Raw genomic sequence first — 21,460 nt, 5'->3', positions numbered from 1 at the left:
GGTTAAAATTCAAAGCAACATGTGGAGGTTGTGTTATATTACCGGTCATTTGGTATTTTATTTGGTAGCAGCCAGGACTAGTTGCAGGATAGCAGATTTACATTGTACTCCTCCTAGTGTCCTGTTGTTTTTTTTCCAACAGGTGCTCTGGTTTACTCTTGCATCCTGAAGATATGTGCGAGTGAGTGCGCGTGTCTGCGTGCTTGCGAGCATCCTGTTAATGGCTGGCACCTAGTCATGGAATAATTCCCTGCTTTGTGCCCATTGCTTCCTAACGCAAGGTATCCTACTTTGCCATGATCCTGAATTGTATGAGCCGGTAAAAGAATGAATGAATGAAAGCATATTTTAATGGTATGATGGTATTTCAGTGTAGTAGTTTGTCTGACATGCTAAACCTTTTTTTAAGTAGCGTCTTTTTGTTACCTGCTTGAGCAGAAAAATGTAAAAATCTGCGTTTGGTTATAACTTATTTCCTTGACTGTAACAGCACTTATTGTCAGAGTGGAATCGTAATTATTTTCTACTGCAATACTTAACTATGTTTTTGTTTTAGATGATGTGTGAAGTGATGCCAACGATTAGCGAAGCTGAGATCCCTTCGGGTGGGGGTGAACTCGCTCCAGGATCCCCGCTGCATTCCGATTCAGAATCTCATTTTGAACAGCTGATGGTGTCTATGTTGGAAGAGCGAGATAGGTTACTGGACACACTACGAGAAACTCAGGAAACATTGTTGCAGAATCAGAGCAAACTACAAGAGGTCATACACGAAAGAGATTCTTTACAAAGGCAGCTTAATACTGCACTTCCTCAGGTAGTTATGATTTGTAACATCATGTTTTGAAAGTTCAACTGCGAGTTTAACTTGTTTCAAGCAAACGTGTTCAAAATCTGCATTCTTTGTGTGTGTGCATCTGTCTTTCTGTCTTACACATACTTTATATTTCTCAGATCTGCACACAACAGTTTTTAATTTCCAGGTTAGTGTTTTGGCGATGCATTCCCACATGTGTCATGATACATAGTGACTTAAATACTGTGTTGCATTTTACCCCACTGTTTTTATACTTTTATTAAGCCATGACCCAAATAAATAATGTATATTTTAGTGATGTCACCATATGGATAGTATGATGTGCACATTAATGGCAATACCGCTGTTCATGTGTATCCACACTAACTGTATGCTGATGTCCTGACGGTAGAGTTTATATAACGTCGCAATGACATCAGTGCAACAAAAATGTTACTTCATGACAGCTTTTAATAAAAATGGACATCCATTTTCGGAATGGCGTGGGTCTGTATGCAGCACATGCCATAGTGGAAAGTTGGATAAGAGAATTTCAACTAAACACTTTAGGGAGGGAGTTTCCATGCCTGTCGCTAGCTAATACTGACCTGGTGTTAACTTTGAATGTGGTTGTAGCATGTTTTAGATGTATGGTTTATAGTGAAACAGTCCATTAGGGTGTTGCTGTGTGATATCATTGCATTTGTATCTTTAAGAGACTTTGCCTTCTTTGGACAGCGTACTAATTGCAGCTGTTATGCAAATATTGTCATCGTATTTTATTTGCTAACCAGACCAGAATTTTTTTTCTTTTCTGCTTTATTCTTGTTTTTCTTTTAATCCTGTCGCTTCATTCTGTTTGATCAGACTCTGCCCCCCTGATAATGTAACAAGCATTATCCTGCTTGAAGCCTGATCCACTTAATATGTTTCTCTGATTTCTTACAGCCCTAAAATAATAGCATAATCCTTGGGGTAATGGTTCCAGGCAGAGGAAAAGTATGAAGAGAGCCTAAGGAGAGGTATAAAATGTAATCTGAAAGGGCTGTGCACTTGGGGAGTAAAAGGTTGTGGGTAGGAACTGTGCTAAAATATCCAGAGCAGGAAAAGGAGTGCTGGGTTCTTTGGGCAGCCAGAATCATCAGGCTTAGTGTGGTTTGCAGATAATAAATTGGGCTTTGTACTGTTGCTGTGGTGGGGAGGGAGTGGCATGAAGAACATGATGGGTGATGTCATGCCCTGTGTCTAAGACTTGTAAGTCTACAGCCAGCTGTCATGCCCTTTGTCTAAGACTTGTAAGTCTACAGCCAGCGTACTGGTTTTATTCCTGATGGCCAGCGTACTGGTTTTATTCCTGATGGTTTTGAAGGAAACGAGATCACAGTGCTGGAGAGGGCACAGAAAAAGCATACAGGTTGATAAGTTGAAAACAGACTGACACGGAAGGAGAGGCTAGGGAGGTGGGCAGCTCTTCACTAGAAGAGAGGAGAAAGAAGTGGAACTTGTGTGAACTTAAAGCACTAAACAATGCCTGGCAGCGATTATAGCTAATTGTAAAGGACAATCGCATACTCTGACTTGAGGACAGATTTAGTTTAAACATCACCCCCCCCCCATTCTGACATCACATGCTTGAATCTACACTCCTCCTTTAAATCTCCGAAGTCCTCAAGGCCATATCCAGAGCTAAGAATATGATTTCTGCGGGGTTAGATAGCGTACTGGACTGCCTGCTTGTCATCCTGAAACATGACTTGTCAACCCGTCCCCCCCAAAGTGATTCAGTATCAGCCTCCAAACAGGCTTCTTGCTGGCTGAATGGAAGACATTAACAGTCATCCCCTTGCCCAAATGTGGAGAATCAACAGACCTGGACAGTTGTAGGCCCAACAGCCTGACCAGCCCCATGTGTATGGCTAAAGAAAGGATTGTTATGGAAATAATTCCAAAGACATGCATCTGGAGCATTTCTCCCCGGGCCTCCACTGAAAACAGGCTCTGTGGAACCTAGTCGGACTTTCCCGGTCAACAAATGTTAAATAAATAAATAAAATAAAAATAAATAAAAATAATAAGTGAGGATACAGGTAATCTACAAATTCTCAACCCAAGCCAGTTTGGATGTAATTAAGGGCAGATCTTGCCTACCCAAGCTAGCCAACGTGTTCAAAAAGGTTACTGAAGCAGTAGATGAGGTCATGTAAATACATGTCACATTTCTAAACCATAAAAGGCATTCTGTGGTATCCCACACTGAGGGTTCATAGATAAATTTTCCTAGGAAAATGTCACTTCTTATGTAACTTGTTAGATAGAAAAGTGGCTCACAAACAGAACCCAAGAAATTAGGATAGTTAACTGTACCTCCTTCAAATGACCTGTCACTAGTGGTGTACCCTGGGAGACAGTCCTTGGATCACACCTCTTTGGCATTTACTTCTCAGAAGTCATAGTTAATATTGAGGGTTTTGTGGATGGACCAGGTTTGTAGACTCCTCTTTCAGATGGGATGTTGAACCTAGGCCCCATCTGCCCGTGTTGGTGGTAGGTCAGGTGGATGCAAAAGATTCCATAGCACCTATTGAAAAGAGTAGGAGTCCTTTATTAAAATTTACATGCTTATTTACACATACAGAAACATGCGTGATATATAATATATACAAATTTATTTTACATTTTCCAGAAGAATAAAACAAGCACAATAATCACTTTTTTATTTGACCCCCCACTCCAGCTTCCACAACAAAACCTTATTTTTTAATATTATAGCCAAATCCCACTTTTCATTGAACATAACTTTCTTCACCCTTTGATTCCATATTATCCATGTAATACAAAATATTATTTATCAGTTCTCTTAACATAATTTCTACATTTATTCTTATACTATCTGAATTCGCTCATATCCATGTCTGTACTATGTATTTCTGTAAATCTCTCTACATTATTTGAATAAAAATTCCTTTCCCATAACATTTTTACTCTTTTAAATCCAAAAAACACATGTTCACCGGTTTCAAATTCCCAACAATGCAGACAGATTATTTCTTGCTTTTATAAGGCATATTCGCCTTTACTGGCAATTGTAGTGTCATCAGTCTCCATAAAAACTCTTGGCCCTCTTTAAAATGTTTTACATCTTACTATTCTTGCTTGTATAGCATTCATTTTTTTCTTTTTGCAATTCTTTCCGTAGATATATTCAGAAATACTTTTCTGTAATATAATTATGCCACATTTTTCTCCCCTTTTCAATTTTGTTACACTTGTTTTCCACAACATAATTGTATTTTAATAATTTTCTAATTCTTTATTATAACAATCTTTCCTTCTTTTAAATTAAAAAAAAACTTAAGCATTCCATTTTATTCATTAAATGTAATATCTGCATTAAGGTAGAATAGTTATTGTCCTTTAAACATTTCATTACTTGATACAAATTCAATGCACTATCAACTATTTGATTTATTAACCGTAAACCTCCTTTTTCTTTATGCACATAGAAAATCCCCCCTTTTTACTGGATTTAACCTAGATCCACAAATAAAAGAAAAAGTAATCTTGTACAAGTCTTTTTCTAAGATCAACGGTAAACTAAAAACACCAGCTAAATATGCACATCTAGTTATCAAAATAGCGTTAACTAAATATACCTTTTTATGAAACAATCTAAAAGATTTCCAAAAAAAGATGTAGGTTTCATTTCCTCTGATTTGTCTTTCCATACTGTATCTATAATGTCTTGCTTTCCACACCTTATTCCAAGAATTGTAACCATTCTCATGTTAAATTAAAAAAGTCTGGGATTAGGATCGTTGGAGTTGATTGGAGGGGTTAAATTTATTGAAAAAAACTATGACAGAAATAGTTTCTGTAAATATGTTATCACATATCACGTATCTATTTTATCCTTAGCAGTAATAATATCATCTGCATAGGTCAGCATAATTTGGCAACTTTACCCCTATTTTGAAATCTAACTCATGAATTCCATTTCTCTGTTCGTATGTATCAGTATGCCATTCAAGTAATAAACCAGAGGACGGCCTTGTCGAACCCCTTTCTCAAGCTATAAATCTTCACTAAGCCATATATTTACCTATAAGCTGTAATACTTTTTTATCTTTTCACTACAATAAGCTTCAGATATCTCCCATAAAACTGAATGATGCATTGAGTCAAATGTTGTGCTTAAATCTCTTACTGTTAATTTTGCATTTACCTTCCTGTACAATATTCTTGGTTGGGGTGCCTTCTATGCAGAGTGTACATGTCCTCCCTGTGTTTGAGTGGGTTTCCTACAGATGCTTCAGTTTCCTCCCACATTTAAAAGACATGTAGCAGGTGGATTGGGCACTCTAAATTGGCCTTCGATATATATGTGTGTGTGTGTGTGTGTGTGTTATGGATGAACTGCCATGGCAGGGCTAGCCACCTGGTAGTGTAAAACCTTTGCTTTAGATGATTGGCACTGTTGGTGATACCTCGAACCTATGTGCAAAATTGGGAAAAGGGTTGAGGATGGATGGATATAATGTAGTCCTCCTCTGATTTTATCATTAGTAATTCCTGGATCGTTTTCCCTTTTATATCATGTACATGTGGATGGATGGATATAATGTAGTCCTCCTCTGATTTTATCATTAGTAATTTCTGGATCGTTTTCCCTTTTATATCATGTACATGTGGATGGATGGATATAATGTAGTCCTCCTCTGATTTTATCAGTAGTAATTCCTGGATCGTTTTCCCCATATCATGTACATGTGGTTGGATGGATATAATGTAGTCCTCCTCTGATTTTATCACTAGTAATTCCTGGATCGTTTTCCCTTTTATATCATGTACATGTGGCTGGATGGATATAATGTAGTCCTCCTCTGATTTTTATCGGTAGTAATTCCTGGATCGTTTTCCCTTTTATATCATGTACATGTGGCTGGATGGATATAATGTAGTCCTCCTCTGATTTTATCATTAGTAATTCCTGGATCGTTTTCCCTTTTATATCATGTACATGTGGGTGGATGGATGGATATAATGTAGTCCTCCTCTGATTTTATCAGTAGTGATTCCTGCATCGTTTTCCCTTTTATATCATGTACATGTGGATGGATGGATATAATGTAGTCCTCCTCTGATTTTATCATTAATAATTCCTGGATCGTTTTCCCTTTTATATCATGTACATGTGGCTGGATGGATATAATGTAGTCCTCCTCTGATTTTATCATTAGTAATTCCTGGATCGTTTTCCCTTTTATATCATGTACATGTGGATGGATGGATATAATGTAGTCCTCCTCTGATTTTATCAGTAGTAATTCCTGGATCGTTTTCCCCATATCATGTACATGTGGTTGGATGGATATAATGTAGTCCTCCTCTGATTTTATCACTAGTAATTCCTGGATCGTTTTCCCTTTTATATCATGTACATGTGGCTGGATGGATATAATGTAGTCCTCCTCTGATTTTTATCGGTAGTAATTCCTGGATCGTTTTCCCTTTTATATCATGTACATGTGGTTGGATGGATATAATATAGTCCTCCTCTGATTTTATCGGTAGTAATTCCTGGATCGTTTTCCCTTTTATATCATGTACATGTGGGTGGATGGATGGATATAATGTAGTCCTCCTCTGATTTTATCATTAGTAATTCCTGGATCGTTTTCCCTTTTATATCATGTACATGTGGCTGGATGGATGGATATAATGTAGTCCTCCTCTGATTTTATCCAGTAGTAATTCCTGGATCATTTTCCCTTTTATATCATGTACATGTGGATGGATGGATATAATGTAGTCCTCCTCTGATTTTATCATTAGTAATTCCTGGATCGTTTTCCCTTTTATATCATGTACATGTGGATGGATGGATATAATGTAGTCCTCCTCTGATTTTATCAGTAGTGATTCCTGCATCGTTTTCCCTTTTATATCATGTACATGTGGATGGATGGATATAATGTAGTCCTCCTCTGATTTTATCATTGGTAATTCCTGGATCGTTTTCCCTTTTATATCATGTACATGTGGCTGGATGGATATAATGTAGTCCTCCTCTGATTTTATCATTAGTAATTCCTGGATCGTTTTCCCTTTTATATCATGTACATGTGGATGGATGGATATAATGTAGTCCTCCTCTGATTTTATCAGTAGTAATTCCTGGATCATTTTCCCTTTTATATCATGTACATGTGGTTGGATGGATATAATATAGTCCTCCTCTGATTTTATCGGTAGTAATTCCTGGATCGTTTTCCCTTTTATATCATGTACATGTGGCTGGATGGATATAATGTAGTCCTCCTCTGATTTTATCGGTAGTAATTCCTGGATCGTTTTCCCTTTTATATCATGTACATGTGGATGGATGGATATAATGTAGTCCTCCTCTGATTTTATCAGTAGTGATTCCTGCATCGTTTTCCCTTTTATATCATGTGTTCTTTTACCGCTGTACTTTTTCTTCCATCCTTTTTTTGTAAAATTTTTCATGAAAATTTTATAATCTGTATTATTTAATACTACTGGCCTCCAATTCTAGAAGTCTTGTATTCCATGTGAGTCTGATTTTACCCGTACACAGTTCATTATACCTAAAACCTTGATCTAACTATTCATACACAGTTCATTATACCTAAAACCTTGATCTAACTATTCAGTTAATGCTTTTTTGATCCATTCTCATGTCCTTATACATCCTATATTCTGTTCCATCCAGTCCTACAAAGGAATCTAAATTCACTGCCTTCAAAACGTTATTTAGTTCTTCTGTCTTTTCTTTCTAAATCTTTGTCTTTATTAGACAATGTACATACTTTTCAATTTTTAATAATTTTTGTCTTTTGTTCTTCAAATAAATTATTGATATATTTTTCTATCTAATCAGTTCCATGATTTTTTGTGTATATTTTCTCCAGAATCATTTAGAATTGTTTAATTCTCTCATAACACTGTTATTTTCTTTAATTAATGTACTTAGACATGGTGCAATTTGTTCTGTTTTTCTTGCAAAAAATATCTTTGCTTGTACAATAACTGTATTTTTTCTTATTTGTCTCATATTAGTCTTGCTGTTTTATAAAAAAAAAAAAAAAAAATCCTTGTTCTCCATAGAGTCAGTAACGTCATTACTTGTCATAATATATCCTCTCCATATTTGTCTTTTCTTTTTCCTGTACCACATAACATCTTTTATACTTCTGTTTAAAACTTAGCCACCAACAGTCCTTATAAAACTCCCCCATTCCTACGTGAATTCTCCATAATTTCATTTTATCATCTTTACCTCTGCTATGCCATGTCACTTCATTTATTTTTTTAGACCCTTACCTGTATTTATATATTCAGAATTTCCTTAAATCTTGATCCAAATCACTCTATGATTTGGGAAACCAGTCCTCAAAACACCATCTATTAATATGCTTCCTGATATCAAAAAATTCTCTATTTCCTTTCTCTTTTCTCCTGTTCCATAAGTCCATGCTTTGATTCCATGTTTTTAACTGCCCATATTTTATAAAATCCCATGCTATGCTTTTTGTGTTGTCTTAAATTACAATTAAAATCCCTTGCTATAATAATGTCCGTTAATTGCAGCATGTTGAATGTTTCTAAACATTTTTCTCTCTGGTTATTTGTACATATGCATAGATAGCAATAATTGTAATAACTTGATTCTTCCACTTTACATCAGCAACTGTGATTCTCCTTGTAACAAAAGTAATATTTAACACTTTAATTGTATCTCTATACAAGATAAGAATGCCTTCCCAAGATTCCATATCACCTTATTTTTCCACCACACTTTTGAGTTTTTTAAACTTGTGTTAAGAACCTGATGTCTGAAATAACCATATCACATTCCTGCTTACTACACCATCCCAAAATTTCTATTCTTCTCTCTAAATTTTTTTCAAGCTATTAACATTCAGGGCTAGAACTTTACAGGTAATTTTATCATAATGTAGTGTACGTAATTATCCTTTCCCTTATTTTTAGAACTTTACAGGTAATTTTATCATAATGTAGTATACGTAATTATCCTTTCCCTTATTTTTAGAACTTTACAGGTAATTTTATCATAATGTAGTATACGTAATTATCCTTTCCCTTATTTTTAGAACTTTACAGGTAATTTTATCATAATGTAGTATACATAATTATCCTTTCCCTTATTTTTAGAACTTTACAGGTAATTTTATCATAATGTAGTATACGTAATTATCCTTTCCTTATTTTTAGAACTTTACAGGTAATTTTATCATAATGTAGTATACGTAATTATCCTTTCCCTTATTTTTAGAACTTTACAGGTAATTTTATCATAATGTAGTATACGTAATTATCCTTTCCCTTATTTTTAGAACTTTACAGGTAATTTTATCATAATGTAGTATAATGTAATTATCCTTTCCTTATTTTTAGATCTTTACAGTTAATTTTATCATAATGTAGTATACGTTATTATCCTTTCCTTATTTTTAGAACTTTACAGGTAATTTTATCATAATGTAGTATACGTAATTATCCTTTCCCTTATTTTTAGAACTTTACAGGTAATTTTATCATAATGTAGTATACGTAATTATCCTTTCCCTTATTTTTAGAACTTTACAGGTAATTTTGTCATAATGTAGTATACGTAATTATCCCTTCCCTTATTTTTAGAACTTTACAGGTAATTTTATCATAATGTAGTATACGTAATTATCCTTTCCCTTATTTTTAGAACTTTACAGGTAATTTTATCATAATGTAGTATACGTAATTATCCTTTCCCTTATTTTTAAAACTTTACAGGTAATTTTATCATAATGTAGTATACGTAATTATCCTTTCCCTTATTTTTAGAACTTTACAGGTAATTTTATCATAATGTAGTATACGTAATTATCCTTTCCCTTATTTTTAGAACTTTACAGGTAATTTTATCATAATGTAGTATACGTAATTATCCTTTCCCTTATTTTTAGAACTTTACAGGTAATTTTATCATAATGTAGTATACGTAATTATCCTTTCCCTTATTTTTAGAACTTTACAGGTAATTTTATCATAATGTAGTATACGTAATTATCCTTTCCCTTATTTTTAGAACTTTACAGGTAATTTTATCATAATGTAGTATACGTAATTATCCTTTCCCTTATTTTTAGAACTTTACAGGTAATTTTATCATAATGTAGTATACGTAATTATCCTTTCCCTTATTTTTAGAACTTTACAGGTAATTTTATCATAATGTAGTATACGTAATTATCCTTTCCCTTATTTTTAGAACTTTACAGGTAATTTTATCATAATGTAGTGTACGTAATTATCCTTTCCCTTATTTTTAGAACTTTACAGGTAATTTTATCATAATGTAGTATACGTAATTATCCTTTCCCTTATTAGAACTTTACAGGTAATTTTATCATAATGTAGTATACGTAATTATCCTTTCCCTTATTTTTAGAACTTTACAGGTAATTTTATTATAATGTAGTATACGTAATTATCCTTTCCCTTATTTTTAGAACTTTACAGGTAATTTTATCATAATGTAGTATACGTAATTATCCTTTCCCTTATTTTTAGAACTTTACAGGTAATTTTATCATAATGTAGTATACGTAATTATCCTTTCCCTTATTTTTAGAACTTTACAGGTAATTTTATCATAATGTAGTATACGTAATTATCCTTTCCCTTATTTTTAGAACTTTACAGGTAATTTTATCATAATGTAGTGTACGTAATTATCCTTTCCCTTATTTTTAGAACTTTACAGGTAATTTTATCATAATGTAGTATACGTAATTATCCTTTCCCTTATTTTTAGAACTTTACAGGTAATTTTGTCATAATGTAGTATACGTAATTATCCCTTCCCTTATTTTTAGAACTTTACAGGTAATTTTATCATAATGTAGTATACGTAATTATCCTTTCCCTTATTTTTAGAACTTTACAGGTAATTTTATCATAATGTAGTATGTAATTATCCTTTCCTTATTTTTAAAACTTTACAGGTAATTTTATCATAATGTAGTATACGTAATTATCCTTTCCCTTATTTTTAGAACTTTACAGGTAATTTTATCATAATGTAGTATACGTAATTATCCTTTCCCTTATTTTTAGAACTTTACAGGTAATTTTATCATAATGTAGTATATGTAATTATCCTTTCCCTTATTTTTAGAACTTTACAGGTAATTTTATCATAATGTAGTATACGTAATTATCCTTTCCCTTATTAGAACTTTACAGGTAATTTTATCATAATGTAGTATACGTAATTATCCTTTCCCTTATTTTTAGAACTTTACAGGTAATTTTATCATAATGTAGTATATGTAATTATCCCTTCCCTTATTTTTAGAACTTTACAGGTAATTTTATCATAATGTAGTATACGTAATTATCCTTTCCCTTATATCTTTCTCTTCTAAATCCCCCTTTAATCTTCCCTTTCCTCTCTAGTACGCTTTTACCAATAGAATTTATTTTTTGTTTGACTATGTTCCATTTAACCTCTTCGCTATCACTCAACCCTGACACTTTTTCCTCAGGTTTGCCCACATTTGCATCTTCCTTTGTATTAACATTTTGTATCGCTTCCTCTCTATCCATAGCATTTATTATATTTATGTTTCCACTGTTTCTAAAATTTTCTGTAAGTTTTTGTTTATCTTGATCTTTACCCTCCCTGGTGTTTCCACTTCTACATTGATTCCTTTTTTTCTACTCTTCCCCCCACCAATGACCCACTTTATTACACTTGTAACATTTCAGTTCACAATTCCTTGCATTTCCTATTTCCCCACACGTAAAACATATTTTCTAACACAGATTTTAATTAAATGATCTTTTTTTTCCGCACACACATGTTGTGGCTGTCCCCAATATTTTAACATGCCTTTGTCACCTTCAGTATTTATGATACTTGGAATATGCACAATACACATTTTTTAAAATTCAAAATCACTTTGCAGTCCAGCTACCCAGACCACAAACCTCTGTTATTATATCATATATTTTTGACAAACGTAATACATCTTTACATCATTTTAATAAATATCCTTTTTACTTCAGTCCTAAATTGGATATTAACTTTCTTCTTAGTTTCTCCGTAAAAGGCTTACACATGTATGTAGTCTGTGGTGAGCAGTTTTTTTTCTTTTTTTCTTATTCTACTAGGCATTTTTCCAGTATCTGACGAGTCTGGAAAACAGTGTCATAAAACGTCTCTCTGTTAGCATGGATAAATGCTCTTAGGTTTAATTGCTAGTGTTGTAATAACTTTGTCCCATACATAGTCTGTCCATGATTCTTTCTTTTTCTTCATACCGTAAGTCTTTTTCTTAACAGTCATGTCTTTGTCTTTTTCTTTTTTCGTGCTTTCCTTCCCTGCTTTCACTATCACTGCATAAGATTGTTCTCTTGACCTGTCCTGCTTCAATTTGTTGAACATCTTCCTTCTGAAATTTTTCCATCAGCTCTCCCCCACAACATGTCTTTGCCACCCACTGGTTCACTTGTGTTGACTAAATAAATTATCCCACAACCCTCCTGATTGGAGGGTTGTAACAGCACATTCTTGTGTTGTAACCTCTTCAGCAAAGAGGTTTTCCTGAAATAAATCTTGAGTCCAGTTGCACTTGATCTGACTTCTTAAACTGCTCTTGAAAAGGCTCAACTGCCTTTTCTGACTCCTTCACCATGCTATCCTTCTTAACCAACGTTTTCTAACTTTCCACTACGATTAAGTCATGCACTCCTTCTGCTGTTTAACCAACAGCACCATAAACGCTTTCACCCTGTGCACACTCCTTTCTGCTTTCTATAATTGTGACTCTATCCCTGCTTCTCTGAGCCACCTTCACGCTCAGAATGGAATCCGAAAGTGCCACAAAGGAACACTTCCCATATGCAAGGAGAGAGGAAGGGGAAGTTCTTTGAAGCCCTGACGAAATTTGTCCTAGTAGTATTAGTACCATATCGGGTCTCCCCCAAGAAGCTACTAGGCTAGTGGGACTAACCTGGTCAACAAAGGATAAATAAAATAAACGGCTGCAGACTTGATGGCATCATAAACTTCCCCGAGGACAGCAAGATCTTCCAAGAGGACCTGTCCCAAGCAAGTAGCAGGTGTCAAAATCATGGACTAAAACTAAAAAAAATGGTGTAAAATCATCTTCAGGAAGCCTGGCTCCTTTTGCAACTGTCACATTGACAACATGTCCCTGAAAATTGTTCCCATAGTTAGGGTGGCACCCTCTGTTCTTCATCACCACCAGGAGATTTTTCATTTAGTGACACCCTTTATAGGATGAAGGAAGAATTTCAGTAGGATGTCATTTACTTTGAGACTTAGCTGAGATATACAACATTCATGGGCTTGACAGCATCAAAACCACATGCTATTAATCCAGTCAGATATCTTGGATGATGCAGTTATCAGTACATCACTGAAGATTGACATCTGTATCCCTACTGCAAGGAAGCCTGATCAGTTTTGTAGGATCCAGGATTCCCACAAGATCCTTTCCTGGAGCTCTTTGACTAATGCAGTAGTGATGTCCCCTGTATCCCAGCAAGGAACCATGTCTAGATTCTAGCGACCTCACTCCCAGTGATGATGCGATTAGGATTTTTGACTGCTTTTGGAAGAAAATATACACACTTGCTATCCAAACCTTAAAGATCCTGATATGCCAGACTCATGGGTATGTTTTAGGAATACCTCTTGGACAAGCTGAAGACTTAGGCAGGAGGGATTAGTGATCAGGACCTGAAGCAGATGCTTGACTTACACAGGTTGTCTTTCTGGGTAGCTAAGCAGTTCAGAAAGTGTGGTTGTGATGGATTGAATGCATCATGTAGGGAGTAGCTCACAGGGTTAGTGATTTGTAGGGATGCCTGGCTATGGGCACAATCCCTGCTAGATCATGTGAAGTCAGAGCTCCTTAATGGCTCTCCAAACAAGGACCTTCTCTTCAGACACTGTATTCCAAACAAGGACTTCCTCTTCATACTCTGCCATGAAAGTATTCAAGAGACTAGCTGGAAAGGGTTCATAGTTTGGTACTAGGCTATTGGCCCTAAGGCCTATGCAAGCTTAGCCATAAAAATTCCCTGGAAATTTCTTCCCATAATATTTACTTCTCTGGGCCCCTGTCTAGCAGGGCGACTGACATGATCCCTGGGGTGAATTTCCTATCTCCCATCCAATCATCAAGGTTCCTTTTGAAGAGGGCCAATGAGGCGCTCTGCTTGACATGTATGGGCAGTCTATTCCAGAGTATGGGGAGTCTCTGGGTTAGGTGCCTATCCATCCAGCATGTTATGTTCATTGTGATGATAAGGTTTAGATCCCTGGAGCGTGTGGCTCTGAGGGATTGGGATTTCTTTAAGTGGAGCATGTCTAACAGCTCAGGGTTTGACATGGCCTTGTATGTTAAGCAGAGATCGCCTCTGAGTAGAAAATATGCCACAGAGTATAGCTGGAATTTTTTTTTTTAGACGGTCAGCATATGGCATCTGCTTTAGGCCTGTGATTCTTTTAGTGAGGTATTTCTGTGGCCTTTCCAGCTGTTGCAGATGTCTTGTGAAGTACATACCAAATGGGGCATTATACTCTATAATGGGTCTAATGAGGGATGAGTACAGTGGGACAATGACCTCTTTTTTTCTGGATGAAAAGCCCTTAGTGATGAGGTGTGCCACATAGAAGGATTTCCTGACTGTTGTGGCGATGTGGTTATCGAAAGTGAGACCACTGTCCACTTGTGTCCCTAATTCTCATGACACTTTCGATGTTTAGTGTCCTGCCACATATGTGGTAGTTCATGGGTACATGTTTTTTTCCAAAGGGGATAACTATACATTTCTTGGCATTAAGCTTGAGCCCCATGGCTGTGGCACCAGGCATCTGTTTCTGTAAGTCCCTTTTGTAGAATATCCACATCATTTGGGAATTCATTAATGGCTCCCAGTTTGCAGTCATCTGCAGACTTTGTTAGCCAGAGTCCCTTAGTGTTGGCCTGTAGTTCAGAGAAGTAAATGCCAAACAAGAGTGGTCCCAGGACTGAACCCTGAGGTACTCTACTTGTCACTTGTCTGGAGCTGGATTTGGAGTCTGCTACTTTTACAGTCTGGGTTCTGTCAGTAAGCCAGTTGGCAACCCATCGAGTGACGTAGGGATTTATGCCCAGCTTAGTAAGTTATGTATGATTCCAGAGTGGGGGATGGTGTCGAAGGCCTTGGCGAGGTCCAGATAGGCTGTGTGGACCACCTTACCCTCTTTCACAGCTCTGGAGACCGATTCGAAGAAGTCAGTTAGATTCAGGAGACAAGATCGGCCTTTCCCAAACCCAAGCTGGGTGGGGTCCAGTGTTTGAAGGTTGCCAATGTCTTTGTTTATAAGTTCCATGATAACGCGTTCCATGCCCTTGCAGATCAGGCTTGTCAGACTGATGGCACGGTAGTTCCCGGGATCCAAGGCGGATCCTCACTTGTGGAGCGGGATAGCTGTAGTTGTACGCAACTCAGTGGGCACGTAGCCTGAGATGAGGCTATGATTAAACATGACACTTAGGTGGGGAGCCAATTCATTTTGTAGTTCATGTAGTACACAGCCCGGGATGTCATCTGGTCCCATGGATGCAGTATTCTTTGCTTTGGAGAGTGCTGTTTCTACATGTGTGGCTGTGATTATCAGAATTTGGCAATCTTTTGGTATTGAGATGGGCCCTTTAGGGGGTGAGAGGGGGGTAAAGTTGGCACTAAATCGATCTGCCAGGATATTGGCAATATCCTTGGGATCAGTATATTTAATGCCATTCTGTTGTAGCTCAGAGCAGATCTGAGCATTGCCATTTAGATTCTTGACATAACTATAGAATGCCTTGTGTTTGTCTTTGGAATCTTTGGCAATTTTATTTTCGTAACTAGCTTTTGAGGATTTTATGAGGGATCTCAGCTTCTTACTGAAACTGGTGAGGGAGTTTTTTGCATCCTGAAATTTTCCTCTTTTTCTGCAACAGTTTCTTCCTTCTGTTGTATAGTTTGTTTATAGCAGGGGACCACCAGATTAGCTTCCTTTTTTTGGAGAAGAGCATCTTGGTTCTATTTGGGATGGCATGATTCATGCACGAGTGGATGTGCTCGTACAGTGCCTTAGTGTAGGATTCTGCAGTCGAACTTCCAGATTCCGTCTGCGTGGCTGTTGTGAAGTTTGTCACTTCTGACTTCAGTAGCATGAAGTTGGCTTTGGAGAAGTTTTTTAAGGAGGTTTCCTTACTGGGGGGTGGGGGTGGGATGTGGATGTCAATGGTGATTTGCTTATGGTTAAACCTGACCAATGAGGGGGTGACCACTGGTGTGGAGCATCTATCTCCCATGTTGGTAATGACCAGGTCTAGGATATTGGAGCCCCTGGTGGGACAATGGATTAGTTGATGCAGGGTGTTGGAATTTATGAATTCCAAGAACCATTGGGAAAAGGAGTTGGTACCCGAGTAGTTTTCCCAATTAATGGCAGAGTAGTTGAAATCACCCAGTATTAGGGTGTTTGGTTGTATCTTAATATTTTCCAGTATGTTTAGGAAGGTGTAGCGAGAATTTTGGGGTATGGTGGGGGACCTGTACCAAGCTACAATTTGGATTGCAGTCTTACTTAGTGTCAGTTGCACTTGGAGAATTTCAGATGCATTGTGTTGGGCAACTAGCCAGGAGGTGTGAATATCCTTGGTGAATATGGACACTCCTCCACCTTTAGTGTTTCGGTCTTGGTTTTGTGGCCGAAAAGTGTGGTAAGAATTGTAGCCTGGTATTGCAGGGTGCTCTCTGGAGCCTTGAACCAGGTCTCAGTCACTGCACAGATATCGATGTTCTCCATTTTTAGGAGTGCCTCGAGAGATTGCATTTTGAGGTTTAGACTTCTAGCATTGAGTAGCATTACCTTCAGATTTTGCATGCTTGTATTTGTTACGGTGGTGGTTTTATCCTTTGAACCTTGCCTAATAAAGGCACTATAGGGGTGGCAAGAGCTTTAGCCAGTAACCTGAATCCCAGGGGTGACAGGTGCAGACCATCTCTGGCAAAGCATTGTGGTTTGCCGATCATGTCTTCCCAGGCAGACAAATACTGGATCCCCTTTGAATGACACCAGAAGCTTAGCCAATTGTTGAAGTCAATCATTTTGTCCTTAATACTGTGGTATCATTCTGGGCGAAGGCAGGATGCTACTCAGGGCTAGGGTCATACTTGCCTGGGTCACATGATCCAAGAGCTCTTCCATGTCTCTTTTCATGTAGTCCAGGGAGGTACGTCTCAAGTCATTCACTCCAGCATGGACAATGACAGAGTCGTAATTGTACTTGTTGTGGAGTGACTTGAGTGCATGCGTTATGTGGCAGATCCTGGCACCCGACAGGCAGCTGACTGTAATTTTCTCCTTGTTTAGCCTGGTGAGTGGGACATCAGTGTGCTCTGACTATAGAGTCACCTATGACTAAAGTGTTGGGTACATTGTCTTGCCTTAGGGGCTGTTGTTGGGTGGCACACTGGTGTTGTGAGCTATGTGTCACTTTGGTTGTGAGTGGTGTTTGCTTGCGTTTCGGCTTCAGAGGTCCTTGTTTCTTGGGCAGGTTAATGTTAAGGGCCTCCGCATATATGGGTTTAGTGTTGCTATGTGTGGGTGCTGATGGTGTGGGTTTTGGGTTTTGAAGGGCTGTGAGTTGCTAGAGTTGTAATGCAGGTGTTAGCCTTCTCCTCTTGACTGTCTAGCGCAATATTGACTGGAGAGAGCTTTGCTTCCAGTTTGGTTATGTAAGTGCATCTCTCGCAGGTTGTAGTGTTGGGTGGTAGGAGGAGAGGATTGTCTGTGTACATGAGGCAGTTGCCGCATTGCCCCAGTATGCCCAGATTCACCAGGTGGACAGGAGAAATCACTGGAAGCTGACCCTTTGACATGCCTGTTTAGGTGCTTTTTTGTAAAGTTTAAGAGCTGTTTTCCCTTACCTTTGCAAGGTACTTTGCAATTGTAGGCTGTTTAGTGCCTATGATTAATTTCTCCTTATTGGCAAGGAGAGTTGAGTGCTTGTATCAGGTTCAGGCTTCCTAGTGCTTTCCAGCAGGTTCTAGAGCAAGTGCTAGTCACAGGGGTTCAGAATTTAGTGCTACTACTGAGAAACCAGCTAGTTTTAAGGGAAAATTTGAAGAGCAGACTTTCTGGCATCTGGAATAGTTTAACTGTCGCCTCGTAGTGCTGCACGATGTGAAAAATGTGCAAACACACACGTTTTTAAGCCAGAAAGTTGAAAGGGATAGAAATCAGCCCAAAAAGGCTAATAAAATTACAATTTCAGAGCTGGAAACCACTCCTCTAGTGTTAGATAGGCAGTACAATGCTCACCAGTCCCACTGGCAGGCAGTAGGAATTCCCTCTACCACAGCAAGGTCTGGATAGCTCTGAGCACAGAAAATAAAGTCCTGAGACAAGCAAAGCCTGGGATACGGACTGGTTAGAAAAGGTCGGAAACGAGCAAACCAGATAGTATTTTTTTTGTGTTGAAACAGGCTAAACAATGCAATAATACAGTAAATAAACACAGAAAAAGCTAACACACTTGAGTGTGTAGTCCTAAACAGTAAATGCAATTAAAACTCTACAAAATTAGCAATTTAAAACTTTTTAAATGAAGCAAGGCAAGTGCACAACTGAAAAACGATTTAAGAGGCAGTAACACAGCAGAATAAGTAGCTAGTCTACATATACAGAGAAGTGTATATATACAGAAAAGCAGCTAAAACACACAAACAATTCAGATGCAGTGCAACCTAGAGCACTTGAGTTGTAGCAGTATTAAGGCAAATACAGTTATAATAAATGCTCTAAAATATACTCTTATTTCCAAAACGTTTGAGAAGCACAGTCAGAACATAAGGAAATTCAGGCAAAAAAACATTTTTTTTTTTTTGAAAGGGAAAAAGAAACAGAAGGCCTTATCAAATGTTCTCTCTGTATTGGGTAGAATGAGCTAATGACACTAGACTGGGAGGAGTGTCCCAGATCAGATTTACAGTAGGGGTGGGCAACTGCAAAGCCACCAAGTGTAACAGCAAGACACCAACAGGGAGGGCGGGTGGGGATAAACCTATTGGCCTACAAAGCACTACAGAAAGCCACAAAGTGAAAGTTTTTAAACAGATAAAGATTTGTAAAGATACAGAATGCTTTTAACTGCAAACAAATCAGTTACCCGTGCAGATTACAATAAAAGTGCTATATATAAATTGCTAGAAGCAATAAACTGTATAAATAATCAAAAAAATAACAGGATACTTCTATATCTCAGCTAAGAGTTGGAGTCCACACCTCTCATCCACTCTGCTCAGTGTGTAAGGACCATGCAGTTAATCTAGCAATCCAGCAGTGTTTCATCCCCAAGCTCCAGGATTCATCAGTAATTACCCTTCGCAATATTTGCTCTCTTCCTCAAGCAGGAGAGTGGCAGACTTGATGCATGTAAGAATGGAAGCAGAGCATATGGACATAACGTTAGGTCTGTGACCCCGCCCCTGAGGGAATACCCTAGCTCAGTCAAACTGCTCCCTCTCCTCCAGAAAATCCTACCCCAGCCTCTAAACCAGAACATCCTGCCGTCCTTAGAAATGGGTTGGTGTGGACATCTGAATGTGTTTACTGAAGGTTGGGAAGAGTAATCCAGGGATGCTTCGGACCTAGTGGTCATGGGCAGGGTGACGAATAATTCTTAGCAGACGAAAATTTGTAGGTGTCATACCTCGACTTAGACAAAAAAATAAAAGACTTCAAGGCAAGGAATCTTTATTTAATACATGTGCACACTCACTCCTCCCTCATGCGTCTGTTTCAAATTAACAAACTCATTTAGTTCCACCCTTGCTAAAGGACTTGCTAAGATGAGTCTTAGAAAATGTGTCAGAATGGTAGGAGGTTACATTTTTTTTCTCTGTTTCTGATCCCCAGAAGGGAAGGTGCTTGACCTGTTCCAGGCTTTTTATGACTTAACTGTTTAATGAGCTCCTAGTTCTGAATGTTTACCCTATAAAACCCTATTGCTCATTTCACTCACTTAAGCCTTCATAGTCCCATTGTGTCTAAACAGTGTTGACCTCTACATCCGCACAGAACCTTCTGTGTACCTTTGAAGTGTAGGGAGCACATGGCAAGTTCACTTGTCCTTTGACTTCTCTGCCGGACTGTGAGTCTTTACAAAAATGCTTGAATCCAGTAACTGCCTTTTTGTGGAACAAAAGACATACAGTTCTGCCCTTAACTTGGGTGACTGCTTTATCTAGGACGACTTAGTAGAAGAGAGTCAGAAAGCTTTGTAGTGAGCATGGTTTGTTTCAAGCTGCATTTGTCCATCAGTCTCTACTTTTTTCCAAAAAGCATGAGAATCTAAAACATAAGTTGTACGGTAAGGAAATGTGTTAATGAAGAAATGTTAAATTTGGTAAAGAAGAGGGATTGAACCTATGCTTCAAGTGCCAGCAATGTAAATATTTAATGAAAGAATTTATTTGTGCGCCCATTTACAAAAAAAATATGTATTTTTTATTTAGTGTATGTGCAAGTCTGTAGTTTAGAAATGTTCCATATGCAGCATTGTATGTGGCACTTCCCTTGCTTTTAATGCAGGTAAGTCAAACAGAAGGCTAACGGTTGTGCAGGAAATCATATGCTTGATATAAGAAGAAAGATACGAAGAAATGCTCCATTACAAGTAATTTCAGACACTGATTATTCTTACATTTGTTGTATTGCAAGTTGTGAAAGAGCTGGGGATGCAGCGTTTGCCAGCCAGTTCAATTAATTTAAATGGATTAATGTTTTGAGAGCTGATAGAAGACTCAGTTGAATGGCCTCAGCAGTGTAAAACCTGTTCTTACACAGAGGTCACCAAGAAATGACGTATCCGTCTCTTTAAGGTGAGTGCTGATGGGGTCATGTGATAGAGGGAAGTATGTAAACTGTAATCACCAGCTGTTGTATTTTACTATCTGCGGAAGCACCTTAGACTGTGAAAGCCTGTTGTGTCTGGATCTCTTTTATGTTGAAATATTAAAGTGGTATCCTGTTGTATTCCTTTGAGCCTCATCTTTGGACTGTAACCTTTTGTTAGTACTCATTCTACTTGCTGAGAAGACATTTGACTAAGTTGGATGTTTTGTTCATGGTGCAGGAGTTAATGTGTTTCATAAGGGATTTTATAGACTCAGTAAAGATATTTGTATGGACTGTAAACATATTGACAGTGTTGACTGAGAGGTTAGCTGCATTGCTTTGACACTTGAGTCTCTGGTGCTATCGAAAAGCTCCTACTCAAGAAAAATTTGCAGATATTATAATTTCCCTTTCTGAGTCTTATGATAGGTGGTTGTTTAAACAAACATTACATTTGACCAGTGCTCTAATTACAAGAGTGTAAGTTCATAGGTTGGTACTAGACTATCAGCCCTAGGGCCTATACAAGCCTAGCCATAACAATTCCCTGGTTATTTCTTCCCAGAATATTTACTTCCCTGGCCCCCTGTCTAGCAGGGCTACTGACGTGATCCCTGGGGTGAATTTCCTATCTCCCATCCAGTCATCAAGGTTCCTTTTGAAGAGGG

The 21,460-nt window shown here is 37.6% G+C and overlaps 1 protein-coding gene across 1 annotated transcript in view; it reads left to right on the top strand.

The window, feature by feature from the left end:
* Nucleotides 1–21,460, top strand: part of PPFIA1 (PTPRF interacting protein alpha 1) — a 2,891,353-nt gene that overhangs the window by 143,334 nt on the left and 2,726,559 nt on the right. Inside the window, exon 2 of the mRNA XM_044082514.1 lies at nt 557–817. Coding sequence (XP_043938449.1) covers nt 557–817 — 261 coding nt within the window. The remainder of the gene's footprint in view (nt 1–556; nt 818–21,460) is intronic.

Source organism: Protopterus annectens, chromosome 9.part0 (assembly GCF_019279795.1).
Source record: "Protopterus annectens isolate FY-2018-M chromosome 9.part0, PAN1.0, whole genome shotgun sequence".
NCBI classification, from domain to species: Eukaryota; Metazoa; Chordata; order Ceratodontiformes; family Protopteridae; genus Protopterus; species Protopterus annectens.
The sequence above is the reverse complement of the archived record's forward strand: the minus strand, read 5'-3'. Positions and strand labels throughout refer to the sequence as shown.